Genomic DNA, 17856 nt, shown 5'->3' with positions numbered 1-17856 from the left:
TGATAAAGAACTCAAGTCCTATTAAAGTTTACACAGTTACTAAAGGAGTTCAGGATCAAAATACTGTAACAACCACTCTGAAAATTAATAAAACACATAAAAACCTAATCACATTAGCTTCAGAATTAACTAAGGGAAATAATACAATGAATCAAATTACTGCTTTAGCTATGTCATCAAAGGAGTTGAATGCTACAACACTGCCAATAGTAACTTATACCTCTAGCACATCTGACTCTATTACAACCTTTGTAAATAAAACAATAAAATCAATGTCACCTGTAAATGTGGTAAAAGTCACCCAGACTCCTGAATTAAATTCTTTACAATTGCAGAAGGAGGTTTACATAACTCAGAAGTCTATGTTAAAAATAGAACAAAATGTGGATTCTAGTAAAGTGGGTTTTGAAACTAACAAAGAGGTGATGGTAAGAACTGATACAACTCAGAAGATTAATTAAGAGGCACAAAATGAGTTATTTAACTTTGACTGGACATCTGAAGAAATGACTGATCATTACCATGCATTACAAAAAAGAGAAACACATTGGAAGGCTTATGGATTTGACTCTTCACTATTACAAATCACAGACCCATGGGCAGCTAGAAATTTATGGTTTCAGCAAATAACTCATTCCGTAAGAATGAGTAGGAAGTTGATGGGTCCATGTGTGGTGAAAGTTCCAACACCAGGTACATGGCCATCAATTTTAGAAACAGTAGCACTATCTTGGTTGTTATATCAACAAAAATCAGCAGAAGATAGAATAGCTTTATCAGTGAATCTGTTTGGACCTAGACTAAATTGTAGTTGGTTGCAGGATCTGCCATATGTGAATTTCCTTGATCAGCATGAAAATATACTGACAGTGCTCCCTGATGCAATGGAAGTAAAACCTGTGGAAGCTGAAGACTGTTTTTGTTCAAATGTCACTCATAATGGACCTGGGATGTTTATGGGAATATCAGATTGTGCTCATTACATGATGAATTTTAAATAACCTAAACCTAAAGATGCCTTGTTTAAATTTTTACCATATGGATGGGCTGTTGTTATATGGCTACCTTAAAACTTCCTTCCTTACTTTGGATGCCTATAATTGGATAATTAGTATAGGAGAAAAATGGGGTATAGGATTATTTCCATGATATGGTGTGACATTTTAAGCAGATCATATAGATAATATTTCAAGGGTTTGCAAATGAAACTATAAGCACTTGTCAAATACACAAAAAAAAAAAAAATAGATTAACATTGTTGAAACATGATATGGCACTGGATTACATTTTAGCTAAACAAGGTGGCTTATGTGTAGCTTTGAACCTAACAGGAGATGCCTGTTATACCTTGATTCCTGATCATTCTGATAATATGACTAGCGTCATAGAAGCTTTAAAACATATTAGGGAGGCGTTTGGTCCATCGAATGAAGGTGGATGGTCTGTGAATGCTTGGTTAATACAAAGATTTGGTCCAGTGGGAACAATGTTAGCTCAAGTTTTTGTAGCAGCTCTTTTATCCTTGTGTATAATGATTTGTTTTTGTACATTGTTGTTAACCTGTGCTAAGGCTATGATACTAAAATGGGTTGGAGTTGTGATGCCTGGAGGTCAACTGCAGATGCCATTATTAAGTGGAACTGACTCAGACGAACATGACAACCTGTAACCTGGTGGAGAAATATCCGTTTTGAAATTATTCTTTTATTATTCTTTTACTATTTAACTATATCAATAGTTTATTAATTTTTTAAATTGTTCATTAATAATTTAGTATAATGAATGGAAGAGTAAAATAATAACAATGATAATAATAATAATAATAATAATAATAATAATAATAATAATAATAATAATTTGTATTAATTTATTAATATTAATAGTATTAATTTGTGTAGTTGTTACTATTTGCATCTGTTATTTTTGCAAAAGATACTGGTTGTTGTTTCTTTCTTCCATAATGAAAGGGGAGAAGAACACTGTAAGGGTGGATGGTTGTTTGAGGTTCCATTGTACTACAGGGATCCGAAAACTCAAAAGAGGACAATAAAACTAAAGGACTTTGAAACAGAACTGTGGAAACTTGATCAGATTCAACGTTTTCAACATTACATCCAAAGGCGATACTGCTGAACGACTGTGGAGTGACACAATTTCATGTGTTTTTAATATTGAATTGTTTTATTAATTGTTCATTTTTAGATATTGATAGAGTTTTGGATGAATGATACTTGAAAAATGTAACAACTTTTTACAATGATGATTATGGACTGATGCAATTTAATCTGTGTAAATGTATTGGAATCTCAGATGTTTTGTTTTTTTTCTCGATGATAGGGATATGGGATTTGTCAGGTAGGGACAGTCCATTGGAAGGTCTGATGGGTCGACCAGCCAGAATTTGGACATTAGTTTAATTTTATTTTTTGAGGTTTCTATATACATTTACTTAAGTCCCTACATAATAATTTAAATTGGACAGGAGTAGTTTTAACACTGATCGCTTGGCAGCAAGATCGTGAGAGGGGGGTAATGATGTATATTTTAAAAATGATATAATTTAATGTCCATTCATGTATAAGTTGTTCAATATAATTTATTGTACATAGAGATTTGCCACATGTGAAAATGTGTCTAAAATACCACATGATTTCTTTAATGGATTGTTATAAGTAGATCAGGGGTCCCTGATCTAAAGGTCCAGGACTCACTAGAGATAGGTCTCTCAGTCCAAGACAGATAAGATTAAGTGAATAAAATGCTTACCTTAGTAATTATATTTACCTTAGTTTCACAAAAACAACCAACCTATATAAACAGAAGAGCTTTGGACTGAAGTCAGAAGATATTGGCTAACTTCTCAGCAAGCTGTCCACTGTCTTTTCATTGTAATAAACCTAATTATTTTGCAATGAAAAAATGGTGTCAGCGTAGAGGTCTTTTTCAGTGTCTTCTTCACTTCTTCACAATATTGAAATTAACTAAAGGTACTACATGATCCAGCCCGATCCCCGTTGTTTCTTTGTACTTACAATTTAAGAAGCAGAGAAATGTGACAAGCTGCATAATCCAGCCCGCTCCCCATTGTTTCCCTGTATTAACAGTGTAAGAAGGAGAGAACAACACTTACTTTGAGGTTTCTTTATAATTATTGAATAAAAACATTTGTATAAAGCTTTGCATGTCTTATTATTGTGTTATGAATATAGATCCAATGCTCATCATATTATTCAGAACCATACAATAAGGTATTAGACAGGAGGCATTAGAAGCATGATAAGTCCCTGGAATGTGAGTGAAGCTTGCCTGCTGAATAAAAGCATAAAACAAAGTCCCAAATTGTTAAAGTGCCAGTAGGAACAGGTAAGTATTTTATACTGATTCATATAAATCTTAAATCTGTTTGTTATGGGAAGGTACATTGTAAGTACCATTTAAGTCTCCCTTCAAAACATTGAGAAGATGCAGTAAGTGTCAGGTACGTACATCCATCCATTATCTGTAACCGCTTATCCAATTTAGGGTCTACCTGGAATCATTGGGCGCAAGGCGGGAACGCCAGTCCTTCACAGGGCAACACACACACATTCACACACTCACACCTACGGACACTTTCGAGTCGCCAATCCACCTGCAACGTGTGTTTTTGGACTGTGGGAGGAAACCGGAGCACCCGGAGGAAACCCACGTGGACACGGGGAGAACACACCAACTCCTCACAGACAGTCACCCGGAGCGGGAATCGAACCCACAACCTCCAGGCCCCTGGAGCTGTGTGACTGCGACACTACCTGCTGCGCCACCGTGCCGCCCAGGTACGTACATGTGAAAACATATTTTAGATGCACTGTAAGGGAGTTATGGGAAGGGAACATACACCTTAAAACACGTGAAGATACACAGTAAGTGCCAGTAAAGTTAAGATGCAGGCTGAATTATAAAGTGTTACTCTGACTATTTGGGGAAATGCAGTATAAATGTGGCATGTTTGAGGTGTGTGATGTTTTAGATCATATTTTATATCTTATCCTGTGTATAATTACTGTTTTTTGACACATTCCAGTGAAGTTATAGGACTTGAAACCTATAGAAACTCCTGAAACCTGGCAGGTTTTCAACTTTAAATAAAATGTGTGAATTCAAAAGCACTTTATCACTAAATAACCAAGAGGAATATATGGGCCAGCCATGGTTTTAAGGTTAGAAAGGCATACTTATGTGCTATTGTGTGTGTGTGTTTTTTACTACTATGGATTGGTTCAATACAAAGAATCCATTTCCCCAAGTGGATTAGTACAGTTTCACTTCACTACTTATTTCATGAAGCTTATATAGCAATAATATATGCTCAAATCATTTTTAGTCTAAGGCTGTATTTGTGTACACAAAGTGTAAATATACCCTCTTCCAAATAGGCGAAAAAGTAATTAAGAAGTGTTTAATAAGAGCAATGAAACTTATACAACACAAAAAGTCACTTCATAATGTTAACAGACAAAGAAAATGTTCATAGAATCCAGTCTCTCTGATAATAGCTTTATCCTAATATAAAAACATTTAATAAAGAAGAGATATGCATAATTCCTCAAGCAGAATCAGAGCTATTTTTATTAGACATAAAAGACATAACATTGACAAAAAAGTCAATGTTTATTGGTAAACAAGTTTGCTGTTGATGGATACAAAGAAATAACTCAGCAGTGAATATTTCTGGGAGGCAGGTGGTAATGTGTAATGGCTGCTCCTCCACCTCAGTCTCCAACTCAGCACCAGAAACTGCAGGAGTTTAGAGAAAACAGCGCAATATTATACTTTTTTTAACTTATCATTTTAAACAAATATTAAAACCACAGTGCAGTTCTTACCAACTCTTAACTTGGCACCAGGATCCGCCCTGAAACACACATTAATAATCATATGGTGGATTATATTGATACACTAAACCGCCAGATTAATGAATATCAGTTAAACTCTGGTCTCCACTGACCTGAGGATTTCTTCTTGTAGTAGATGAATCCAGCAGCTGAGAGGATGATCCCCAGCACCAGCCCCGACGCTCCGATAGCAATCTTACTCCTCTCAGACTCAAGAAGAGAAGGATCTGAGGAAACTCAGATGTTTAACATTCATTTTAAATGTTAAGCATTTCATTATGATCAGAAACTTACAATCAGTAACACAGAGCAATTTCTATATGCCCACAGTCTTAGTGCTCCATCATTAATAATTTATTATATTCAGAGTCTGTAGCATTGTTGCTGTGTTCATCCATTTATTATATTCAGAGTCTGTAGCATTGTTGCTGTGTTCAGCTTTTCTCCCCAAGCACCATCTCCACTGTGTAACAAATCAGAGGTTCTGCTTCTTCACCTCAATATTTAACTCTAGAGATAATAACCTCTCCAACTTGTGTGTTTAATGTAGTAGTAACTTAAGGCTCTTGCAGGTTGTGTTGTACGTGGATGATTGGGCTATAAATACCTGTGGGGTGTGCAATGGGATCCATAGACTGAAAACAAGTGGTACAGTGCACTGAATTTGTTGTTCACTGTGTGGAAAATGGGTCACAAAGCAGATTTTAATGATTTGAAAAAAGTTATTGCATTTGGCCAAGGGCCACAGTGTGAAGGAAGTAGCTGAGTTTGCCGGTGTGTGGAAGCATACAGTCGTACAGGGTGACCAGCAGCAGCAAAAATCCCAGTCTACAGGAAATTCTCGTTAGAATTTTGGCTGAAATTCCAGACTAACGGACAGGGGCAGTTGGTGTGTTTCACAACTTGTGAATGAAAATAAATTTTGTTTATTTTGGTTTTCCAAAAAGAATACACATATAAAAATATAATAAAAAGGAAACACAACAATAAAGACGAGTAATACATTAATAGACATGACAGTCTAAACAAAACAAACAACAAAAAGTGTAGGCTTTAGCTTATTATGCCTATTTTTACCTAGTTAATATACAAACCTTTCACTTCTACTTTTAGAAAATACAAAGACAAAACAAAAACAGAAAGATAATTCCACCTGTTATACATATTATTATTTTCTCATTATATATGATATCATTCCTTTGATTTATAAGTGATTTTATTTCTTTTTAAACATTTCTGTTCCCCTAAGTTTGTATGGGATCTCTTTAATTTTAAACACAGTTAGAAAGTAAATTGTGTTGTGCTTTGTACATTAATTTTGCCATTTTATTTACAATTTTTACAGCATTTAAATTAATAACCAATTTGTTGGTTGGGTTATAATAATCCGATCAATATACATCTCTTATAGTTTCCTTCAGTAGCATGAAAATTGTTTGAAAGTTAGTTCTGTATGTGTTTCCCCTTACCTTCAGACAACAGGTCATGTATGGGACCATGAAAGAACAGTAAAGTATTTAAAGTGAATTCTGATTCCAAATATCTTTCATTCTATATAATATTTTAAAAGTATTTGGCATGCTTGTTTTTAAATTATTTACTTGTGGTTTCCAATTATCAATTATCCTTCTTTGAAATTTGCTTTCATACACTCTTTCTATTTGAAAATCATTGAACATTATTTTAAATTCATTTTTGATTTGCCAATTACCAAATGTTAAATTTTACAAAATATCAAACATTTCTTTAATGCTTTCAGTACACTCTCCACTTTATTCAAATGTTGTTCCAGACATTAGAGAAATAATAATTAGTACCATCAACAAATAAAATAACTTTTAACAATTTGGACACTTACAGATATCGTTTATATACAATATGAACAATTAAAGTCTTTGCACTGAACCTTGTGGGACCTTCTGTAAATGTAACCTTCAATAGTTTAGATTTTATGTTATTTATTTGTATAAATTACAGTTTTTCTCAATTGCTTTGGTGCATTTCTCACATCAACATTAAGTGAATTTCTCAAAGCAATTAGTAAAAACTTCAAAAACTAGTTGATAACCTGCAAAAGCATGTCACTTCCTCAAAATCAATAGTTCATTCATCAAAAGCAAGTATTCATATCAATGAAAGTGTCTGTGTCATCAAAAAAAAAAAAAAGTCCTGACACCATTGTTTATGAACAAAATGTGCTTTTCATTATGACAGTTCACTCTGTGTTTTCCAGTGCAAAAAAAAACTCAGATTATGGTGACACTACCTGAAAATGCTCAAGACAGCACTATACACTATTAGCACACTCATTTGAAGTCTACAGTTACATTACACATTATTGTATTTAGTGAGGTAAATGAGTACTAGACACAATATGTTTCACATTTTTAGGTGAGAATACACCCTGGAGGGGGCGCCAATCCTTCACAGGGCAACACAGACATACACACATTTCACTCACACACTCAAACCTACGGATACCAACCACACCAACCTACGGACACATACCAATGTGTGTTTTTGGACTGTGGGAGAAAACTGGAGCACCCAGAGGAAACCCACGCAGACATGGGGAGAACACACCAACTCCTCACAGACAGTCACCTGGAGCGGGAATCGAACCCACAACCTCCAGGCCCCTGGAGCTGCCATATGCTCTTTTAAATTCTAATTTGTTCACAGCACTGTGCAAAAGCAAAGTACAAACTTATTTACAATAAAAATAAGAAACACCCTTTGGATAGAGTTGTGAACAGCTGCAAACAATATTGCAGTACATATTGCAACTGATTAGGAACATACAAAGTACTGTAAATCATTCTTGCACATCCATACATTCCTGTCTGTCTGGCCACATGTTTGCATCGACATCACAGTGAATATCATCCCTGGCAAGGAAGGTATCTTCTCGAGTGGTGAATCCATTCTCTGCAGGACTCTGCTGTGATGTCATCACATGATGCAGCCATGGCCACTAACAGGGGCATTTGAGTCTGTGACTGCCGGTCATATACCTTCCACCTCCAGGCAGAGAACAACTCCCCTATTGGATTAAGGAATGGGGCGTAGGGAGGGAGATATTCCACCAGAATCCTTTCATGTGCTGCAATGCTATTCTGACCAAATCTGAGTGGTGAAAATGCACATTATCCCAAATTACCACTAACTTGTTCAGATGGTCTCCATTTAGACCCCTCTCATTCTCAGGGATTATGTTCCTGTAAAGTGTGTCTAAAAAAGTTAGCAAATGTTGTGTGTTGTATGGACCAAGATGAGGGATATGGGTGAGGACGCTGTTTTCTGTAGCCCTAATTTCATCAGGAATCTGCCTATGTACTTGGCCTCTTCCCCTTCCTCCACGCCTCCTCACTCCTCTACCACGATGCTGACCTTTCATTTCTGGGTCACTGTATTGACAGAATGGTACACACTGCTTGGTTCAAATATTCTTGCCAATTTAAGGTTCATGGGATTCAGCTTTGAGTGACTGTGGAGAAGTGGCGTATCATTGGTTACAACTAATGCTTCAAACACTCCTCATCAATGAAAGCTGAGGTTCACCTGAGAGGAATTGTTCAATTTGGGAGAGATTTTCAGAAAAAAAAATGATTAAGAAATGCATAAGATTTGCTCGACTGATTTTGACAATTAGTTCAACATTTTTGTATGTAATGATACAAACAATGAAATGAGGACTGTTAGTGTCATATGGAAATACTATTCAGCATTCATAAGTATAGTTATGACATAAGCAAATGATAATGTTACAAAACAGCAGATACTTGTCTGGAAGCAATTTTTTTATATATATTTGGAGTATATACCAACATGATAGCATCTTTTTACTCACACACACACACACACACACGCACACACACACAAATGGTACAGTTAAAGTGTCAGTTGCACTCTGTCTTTTTTTCATGCTTCATTTGGACATTTTTACCTCTGAGTCGTGTAGTAATTAAACAGTTTAGAGCAGGTGAGAAATCTGTGAGAAAACAACTGCTATATGTTTATTCCCTAAACTCACACTTAAAAATAATGGTTCTACATGGGTTCTTTAGTAAAGAAAATGTTTTTATATAGAACCCTGAACACTTGAAGAACCTGTGCATGATTAAAGGTTCCTTTGCATATGAAAGTGTTCTTCAGATTGAAGGAGAATATACTATAGAGAGTTCTATAGAGCACCTTGTAGAAAATGCTTCTGTATGACATCATAAACAGTTCCTTTATTGTTACAAGCTTGAAATCATAGTACAGAAGAACACTTTTTTGTGCGGTGTAGAACCCTTTTCTAAATGTTGCTATATAGAGCCATCTACAGCACATTCTCCATCAGTCTGAAGAACACTTTCATGATACAAAGAAACCCTTACAAAGGTCCTTCAAGTGTTTAGGGTTCTACAAAGAACCATTTCCCCCTGCCCAGGGCTGTGCGGTCCCCTGGACCCCAGAATCCCCACAGTCTGGGAACTCACCTGCTCCACCCTGCTGCTTCAACACAGGGGCCCTCACACCCAGACCCACTGGCTTTGGAGCATCTGCCACCAGTGCAGCAAATAGCTCCTCACATCCCCAGTGTCCATCACCCACCAGAGAGTAATTAATATTGCCATATATTTGTATTAACGACTGGTTGTATACTGAGTAGCAGTAGTAGCAGAGTAAAGGTTTTCCACTTTTATAGACCTTGACTGATCCTTTCATCATCCAATCACTTCTACCCATTCCCTACTTCAAAAAAGGCCTGTAAATCATCATAGATGTGGGGTGTAGGATGTAGATGTATTCTGTCCAATGGAGCTCTGCAGGAAAAGTGATGTGTGGTGCATTAAGTGATGAATGAATTTATAAATCTATATCTGTTTAAGACATGTTGACATTCCTTCAGTGAACTGAAGTTAAAATAATATTCAAATCCATCTTGAACTACTACATTGAAGTCATTATATCCCTAACATATAACTTAAACATATGTCATTATTGTTTCAAGTGGGACAAGGTGAGACAGACTAATGCTGGAAAACAGTACCATAACACAGTGTTGAGAGAATGAAAGCTGCAAATCTTTAAGAATTGTTCTACTGTTACTTTTATTAAAACATCTCATATAAAACATATATATATATCAGTGGCGGATGCTGGTCTTTCAAGGAGGGGAAACTCAGTTTCGGCCTACATCATAAAATGTGTCGGTTTATTTATACGTAAATTCTACCCTCCGTTCCTTTTCAAGAAAATGATCTGTGACCCTGTCGTACCAACAAGGTGTCTTTTCCAAGGACTTGACTAGCGTCCTCTCAATGGCCAGCAGAGCTAGGCTTAAACGGCCTTGGCCCATGTAAAGTGTGTCTGCCTGTGAGTGCTTTGTGACGGTGGAGGGGCTCAGCAGCACCCGCTGGACAGAAACTGCGATAGAAGTCAGAAAGAGTAATATAAGTCAGTCTCCAAACACAAGCAGCTAGAAAAAAAACCCCCAGAAATTGAAGCTTGATTTGTCGCTAGTCGTTTTTAAAAAGGAAAATGCCACTAAGAGGATTAAGAAAGTCTCTGGTTCAACTCAGAACAGAATGAAAATGTAATTCTCCCACAGATCTTTACACCAAAGGATCGCTGATTCGCTCATTTCGCTGTCAATCAAAAAGGGATTCAGCCTCAGACAGATCATCCAATCATCATGCAGAAGCCAGCCGAGGCCAGCCCACTGCCCCATAGACCCCCAGAGACGCTGAGCGTCCGATGGGCGGGTCAAAGCCCAGCTGCACTTTGCTGTTTCGCTATTGAACTCTGTGGACGCTCAGCGTCCTCACTGTTTAAAGCACTGTGAAGCTGCAGGAATGATTGAGAGGAAAGCCGCGTCTTTACCAGTGATAAGAAGCTGATTCTGAACAAAAGTTGAGTGTGTTGTAGTGCATATTTATTCAATGACATGTACACACAACAGTATATATTTGATCACTTATTTTTTGACATTTTTGGGGAAGCTGAGCTTCCCTTGCAGTCTTAGAGCAATCGCCTCTGATATATATATATATATATATATATATATATATATATATATATATATATATATATATATATATATATATATCTATATATATATATAGATAGATAGATAGATAGATAGATAGATTCAATTTCTGAGCCAAAAACCTACAGCAGGTCAATGAGCATAATAATTAATTATAGCTAACTCTGCTAGATTATATGTAAAAGTCGTCCAACATAAGGGCCTCCTTGTCCAAGATGGACAGTAAAAGGTCCATACTGTTACTATGGACCACTGGCTATCCCTTCACTAAAGAAAATTCAAAACCATTTCCAGGAATGGAAGTCCTTCTTGAAACACCTTCTGAAATGTATAATGTAATCCTACATGTGATGTTCTCATTATCAGACAGCCGATGGAGCATGAATCAGTGTAAGCAGGCTGTAATGGTGTATAATAATCAGACTCTGTCCTCACCCCAGTCATAAGTCATAGGTCCTGAGAAGCTGGCGTGCTCCACCACACAGGAGATCTTCTCTCCAGATCTTGGGGTGTACTCCAGGTGAGAGTGGACCTGGTAGTACCAGTCTCCATCAGACAACTCCTCAGTGGAGATCACATCAGTGGTAACTTTTTTACCGTCTCTCAGCCAGTACACATCGATGGCTGGAGGGTAGAAGTCATAAGCGCTGCACATCAACATGGCTGTGTGTCCACCACTGGGCTGCTTTTCTGCCCTGAGTTTGATCCTTGGTGCCACTGCAAACAGCAGAGTTATTATTATTTGAGATAGGTTCATTACATGCATTTGTAAAACATTTTCAGCCAGGCACATTCTGAGAGTCTGGGAGGTCTTCCTTAGTCAAACTAAACATGACGAAGCACATCTGGTTTACTGCCAACATTTCTGAAGTGCTTGTTCTTGTTTAAATATATGCAAATCATAACTTTGACATGAAAATACAGATGTATTCAAAGGTTTTGCCCTTTGGTTAAAAGTGTTTTAAACATAGTTAATACAACATCTGGACTGAATGACACATGTAGTCATGACTGACATTTATTTGCTTACTTCAATATATTGTAAAAAATATATTTCAGTCTCTCCACTGGAATTAATATGTATTTCTAAAGGTGCAGAGCTAATTAAAGTCATTAGGCTTCAGTCAGAGCCTCGTCTAGAACATTCCCAAATAATGTCAAAAGAGCAACTCAACAGCTCTGAGGTCATGGTAGCAGGTGACTGAAGATCTAAACTAAACTAAACTAAACTAAAGGAAAAACGACTCTCTCTAAATAAAACTGTAAAATATATATTGCTTGTAATTTTAACAGTCTGAGATGTACAGTAATTGTGAAAATAAATACTAGATTTGAATGACAAAGAAACAACTCTAAAACTGCTTATTGATTATAAACTGCAAAGTGTGCAGAGACCGCCACAGCAATCCACAGTAAACCTCAAAATCAATGCCATGAATCCACCAGAAGACAGGGCTGCTGTAGGAATACTGTTTAGTAACATTAAGAGTAGTTTGTTTTATTTCACAAACATCTACAGGGAGGGGTCAGAAGGTCAGTTTAACTGTGATCTCCTTATAGAATCTAAAGTATGTGAATTTCCTGTGAATACTGTGTTTATTTTTTAAAGTATGTGAATTTCCTGTGAATACTGTGTTTATTTTTTACTTCAGAAACCTACAGGAATATATTGCCAGAAGTATTCACTCACCCATCCAAATCATTGAGTTCTGGTGTTCCAATCACTTCCATGACCACAGGTGAATAAAACCAACCACCTAGTCATGCAGAATGCTTCTACAAACATTTGTGAAAGAATGGGTCACTCTCAGGAGTGAATTCCAGTGTGGCACTGTGATAGGATTCCACCTGTGCAACACGTCCAGTCTTGAAATTTCCTCACTACTAAATTCTCCACAGTCAACTGTCAGTGCTATTATAACAAAGTGGAAGTGATTGGGAACAACAGCAACTCAGCCACAAAGTGGTAGGCTATGTAAAATGACAGAGTGGGGTAGGCAGATGCTGAGGCTCATAGTGCACAGAGGTCACCAACTTTCTGCAGAGTCAATCTCTACAGACCTCCAAACTTCATGTGGCCTTTAGATTTGCTCAAGAACAGTGCGTAGAGAGCTTCATGAAATGAGTTTCCATGCCCAAGCAGCTGTATCCAGCAAGAGCAATGCAAAGTGTAAAATGTAGTGGTCTAAAGCATGCTGCCACTGGATTCTTGAGCAGTGGAGATGTGTTCTCTACAGTGAAGAATCACGCTTCTCCATCTGTCGATTAGATGGACAAATCTGGGTTTGATGGTTGCAAGAAGAACTGTACTTGTCTGACTGCACTGTGCCGAGTGTAAAATTTGGTGAAGGGGGATTATGGTGTGGGATTGTTTTTCAGGACTTGGGATCGGCCCCTTAGTTCCAGTGAAAGGAACTCTTAATGCCTCACAATACCAAAAGATTTTGGATAATTTCATCCTCCCAACTTTGTGGAAACAGTCTGGGGATGGCCCCTTCCTGTTCCAACATGACTGTGCACCAGTGCACAAAGCAAGGTCCATAAAGACATGGATGAGCGAGTTTGTTGTGGAAGAACATGACTGACCTGCACAGAGTCCTGACCTCACCCTGACAGAAGAGCTGAAGCTGTCATAGCTGCAGAGGGTGAGCAAACATCATAATTAAACCCTATGGATTAGAGATGGTCAACTTTCACTCAAATGAATATGCGTGTGAAGCTAGACGAGTGGATACTTTTGGCAATATAGTGTATAAATTGCATGTGTTGAGCAGGCGTGTGTGCTCTCTTTGAATGTTCTCAGGCTGTCATTAGCATCATTTCAGTCACAGAGCCTACCCAGAATCACTTTGAGCAAAGTGGATACACGCCCTGGAGGTGGCGCCAGTCTTGCAGAGGGCAACACACACTCACACACTCACACCTACGGACACTTTTGAGTCTCCAATCCACCTACCAGCCTGTGTTTTTGGAGCGTGGAAGGAAACCGGAGCACCCGGCGGAAACTCACGCAGACACAGGGAGAACACACCACACTCCTCACAGACAGTCACCCGGAGGAAACCCATGCAGACACAGAGAGAACACACCACACTCCTCACAGACAGTCACCCGGAGGAAACCCACGCAGACACAGGGAGAACACACCACACTCCTCACAGACAGTCACCCGGAGGAAACCCACACAGACACAGGGAGAACACACCACACTCCTCACAGACAGTCACCCGGAGGAAACCCACGCAGACACAGAGAGAACACACCACACTCCTCACAGACAGTCACCTAGAGGAAACCCACGCGGACATGGGGAGAACACACCACACTCCTCACAGACAGTCACCTGGACGAAACCCACGCAGACACAGGGAGAACACACCACACTCCTCACAGACAGTCACCCGGAGGAAACCCATGCAGACACAGGGAGAACACACCACACTCCTCACAGACAGTCACCTAGAGGAAACCCACGCAGACACAGGGAGAACACACCACACTCCTCACAGACAGTCACCCGGAGGAAACCCACGCAGACACAGAGAGAACACACCACACTCCTCACAGACAGTCACCTAGAGGAAACCCACGCGGACATGGGGAGAACACACCACACTCCTCACAGACAGTCACCTGGACGAAACCCACGCAGACACAGGGAGAACACACCACACTCCTCACAGACAGTCACCCGGAGGAAACCCATGCAGACACAGGGAGAACACACCACACTCCTCACAGACAGTCACCTAGAGGAAACCCACGCATACACAGAGAGAACACACCACACTCCTCACAGACAGTCACCCGGAGGAAACCCACGCAGACACAGGGAGAACACACCACACTCCTCACAGACAGTCACCCGGAGGAAACCCACACAGACACAGGGAGAACACACCACACTCCTCACAGACAGTCACCCGGAGGAAACCCACACAGACACAGGGAGAACACACCACACTCCTCACAGACAGTCACCCGGAGGAAAACCACGCAGACACAGGGAGAACACACCACACTCCTCACAGACAGTCACCCGGAGGAAAACCACGCAGACACAGGGAGAACACACCACACTCCTCACAGACAGTCACCAGGAGGAAACCCACGCAGGCACAGAGAGAACACACCACACTCCTCACAGACATTCACCCGGAGGAAACCCACGTAGACACAGGGAGAACACACCACACTCCTCACAGACATTCACCCGGAGGAAACCCACACAGACACAGAGAGAACACTCCACACTGCTCACAAACAGTCACCTGGAGCAGGACTTGAACCCACAACCTCCAGGACCCTGGAGCTGTGACAGAGACAACACCTGCTACTCCACCGTGCCGCCCTGAATACAACTTCAGATTTTAAATAAATTTCAGCCAAACTTACACTGATACAGTGACATTTAGTGTCAGTGTTTGTAAATGAAAACAGTTGGGTTTAGATTAAACATCAGGCAGAGTTAAACCACATGGTACAGGAACCAGGATAAACTTTTTAGGGTTTAAACTCATGTTAAACTTCACCAAATTCAGTAAATTAGCTTTTAACTTAATTAAATTGATGGGCAGATTTAAGTTCTGCTGCTTTAATTTAAATCAATTAATAGCATTTACTCTTCATATTAATCATATTCATAATTCATTTGTTCATTCAGTTTCTGTAACTGCTTCATCATGATCAGGATTACGGTGGGTCTGGAACCTCCCCAGAATCATTGTGCAAAAGGCAGGAACACACCCCAGACAGTGCACTTGTCCATCAGAATCATATTCATCACGTCAATCATCTGTGTGCACAGGTCAAAAAGTTAAAACAACACTAAACATCAGGTGAAAATCAATCACTTTATATGAATATTAACTTCTGTTTCAGAAGATTATAATAATATAAGAGCAGAGTGGTGTTAAAGTGTGTGTTAAAGCTGTGTTCAGAGCTGAGAGCAAATGAACAGGTCAGTGGTGGTTTAGTTGTTTCTGAGCTGCACTGATTCATTCTCACCTGCCTTCTCCAGAACAACGGAGAAATCATTCTCCAGGTTGTGTTTGCAGTAACTCTCCAGTTCACCTTGCAACTGCTGTAGGTAAGGAAGGCCATTAAAGTATTTTGCTTGTTTCACTCCGAACTCAGTGAAGCCGACAAACTCCCCCACAGTGCTGTTAAACCGCATAACTGGATCCTTATTGAAATGATACGTCACAATATATTCCACATCGGTCAGATCTGGTGAACTGGCGAGGCATTCATTGGTTGTATACTGATAATATCCACCTGTCAATAACGGAATTAAATGAAAGTAAATGTTATGATAAAAATGAAGTATTTGCAATAAAATCAAATAAGGATTAATACTGTATTGAATTAAGAAATCTATGTCTGAATTAATTTGTTTCACAGAAAATTGTGGGGTACATTTACTGTGTCATAACTTTTGATACGGCACACATTCTAAGTTTATTTCTTGCTTAAAATAATATAAACTTTACATAACAATATACAATGTAATGACATATTAAAATGATTTAACAGATTTAATTTAAATAAAATCAAAATCAGTTCAGTTTTATCTAATTCAATTAAGATTGTCATAAATGTCTCAGTGTAATATATGTTGTCTATGTAGATATACACACATTTAAATTATAAAAATGTTTTCTGTGTTCAGTTCAGTGTGTTGTTCAAGTAGACTCAAAATACAGTGATAATTTTACTCAATTTTATTTCTTTATTATAATATATGTCTTTATTCAGGTTTGTTACACTTATTACTGCTCAAACAAAACATATTTATTGGCAAAATATAAGATTGTAACCCATTTGTCTTTGTGTGTTACTGTAAACCTTTATATGATCTAGATATTTAATCCAAATATGATTAAAATTAGTGTAGATATAACACACCTGTTCTGACGGTCAGAGTCAGGAGGAGCAGCAGCTGCAGACTCAGGAACATTTTCACCTCGATCTGTGTCCAACAACTGAGAGAGTTTCAGAGAGAGAGAGAGGGTTCATACGCACAGCTCAGTTCACCAATCAATCACTGTCTGATACACCACTCCATCATCTGTTACTAGGCAGAAACAGAAATGCATCTCACACTGGATGAGTTCAGAGTTAAAAAAAAAAAACAGACAAATGCCAAACCAAGTGCCAAAATAATCCTAAGAAAAAGAAAAATAACTAAAAAAGCTAATAAAACCCAGGGTAACAGGTCAGTGAAAAAAGAGAAATGAAAAGGTGAATAAGAAGAAACAAAAGAAGAGAAAAGTGAAAATAAGAGAAACAAACGAGAAAAAAACTGATTTTAATCAACTGGAGATGTCCCTGAGTAGGTTTGAATGACCAGCATTTCTGAGGAAATTGGAGATGCCTCTGAAGTTGACCATCTAGATTCAAAGTATTAAAGTCCCATAAAGTCAAATTTCATTTATTAGAAATTAAAGCACATTCATCATACTGCACTACATTATGGCACCTGCTGAAATTGTAAATATGCAGCCCCCCCCCCCCCCCCCCCCTCCAATATGTGGAGTTTAATGTCATACACATCATATGTACTTTTTATTTTTGAGATATTATTGTTAGAAATCTTGTGTTCTGCACCAACCATTACACCAAACCAAACTCTGCAGCGTTTATGAACTTGCATTGTATTTGTTAAATGAAGCACATGTGTTGTAATGTGTTTTGTGATGTAATGTGTTGATGGATGTGTTTTGTGTCCTGCAGCATATTTTTAATTTGCTTTAAGTTTGGGCTTTCCCAGACACCACAGAGGTAGCGCATCAAGCATTCATGAGATGGAAGTGACCATATCATCCAGCTTCACACACTTCTTTGGGCCATAGGGTCCAATTCAGAGAAAGGCACAGTAATGCCGTCAGAACTCTGGATGGAGCTAAATCCCGGTATGTAAATCTGAATTTTGTATTTTTCATT

The 17856-nt window shown here is 38.5% G+C and overlaps 1 protein-coding gene across 1 annotated transcript; it reads right to left on the bottom strand.

The window, feature by feature from the left end:
• Nucleotides 1-4592: 4592 nt before the first annotated feature.
• Nucleotides 4593-16897, bottom strand: LOC136665530 (H-2 class II histocompatibility antigen, E-S beta chain-like). The gene is made up of 6 exons (XM_066643142.1): nt 16819-16897; nt 15919-16188; nt 11347-11628; nt 4988-5101; nt 4866-4894; nt 4593-4776 (listed from the first exon to the last, which is right to left on the bottom strand). The coding sequence occupies exons 1-5, from the start codon at nt 16868-16870 to the stop codon at nt 4872-4874; spliced, it is 741 nt and encodes a 246-aa protein (XP_066499239.1). The 5' UTR covers nt 16871-16897; the 3' UTR covers nt 4593-4776; nt 4866-4871.
• Between the last annotated feature and the right edge of the window lie 959 nt (nt 16898-17856).

Source organism: Hoplias malabaricus, chromosome 14, assembly GCF_029633855.1.
Source record: "Hoplias malabaricus isolate fHopMal1 chromosome 14, fHopMal1.hap1, whole genome shotgun sequence".
Classification (NCBI taxonomy): Eukaryota; Metazoa; Chordata; class Actinopteri; order Characiformes; family Erythrinidae; genus Hoplias; species Hoplias malabaricus.
Note: the sequence above shows the minus strand (reverse complement) of the source record. Positions and strands in the feature narration are given on the sequence as shown.

Excerpts from the sequence above, each read along its gene's own strand:
- LOC136665530 (XM_066643142.1), bottom strand. The coding sequence starts at position 16,870 with ATGTTCCTGAGTCTGCAGCTGCTGCTCCTCCTGACTCTGACCGTCAGA. Across the intron at positions 5,102-11,346 it reads ACCTATGACTTATGACTGGG|ATCCTTCTCTTCTTGAGTCT; the intron begins GTGAGGACAGAG and ends GAGTTTCCTCAG. Across the intron at positions 4,895-4,987 it reads CTACAAGAAGAAATCCTCAG|GGCGGATCCTGGTGCCAAGT; the intron begins GTCAGTGGAGAC and ends TGTGTGTTTCAG.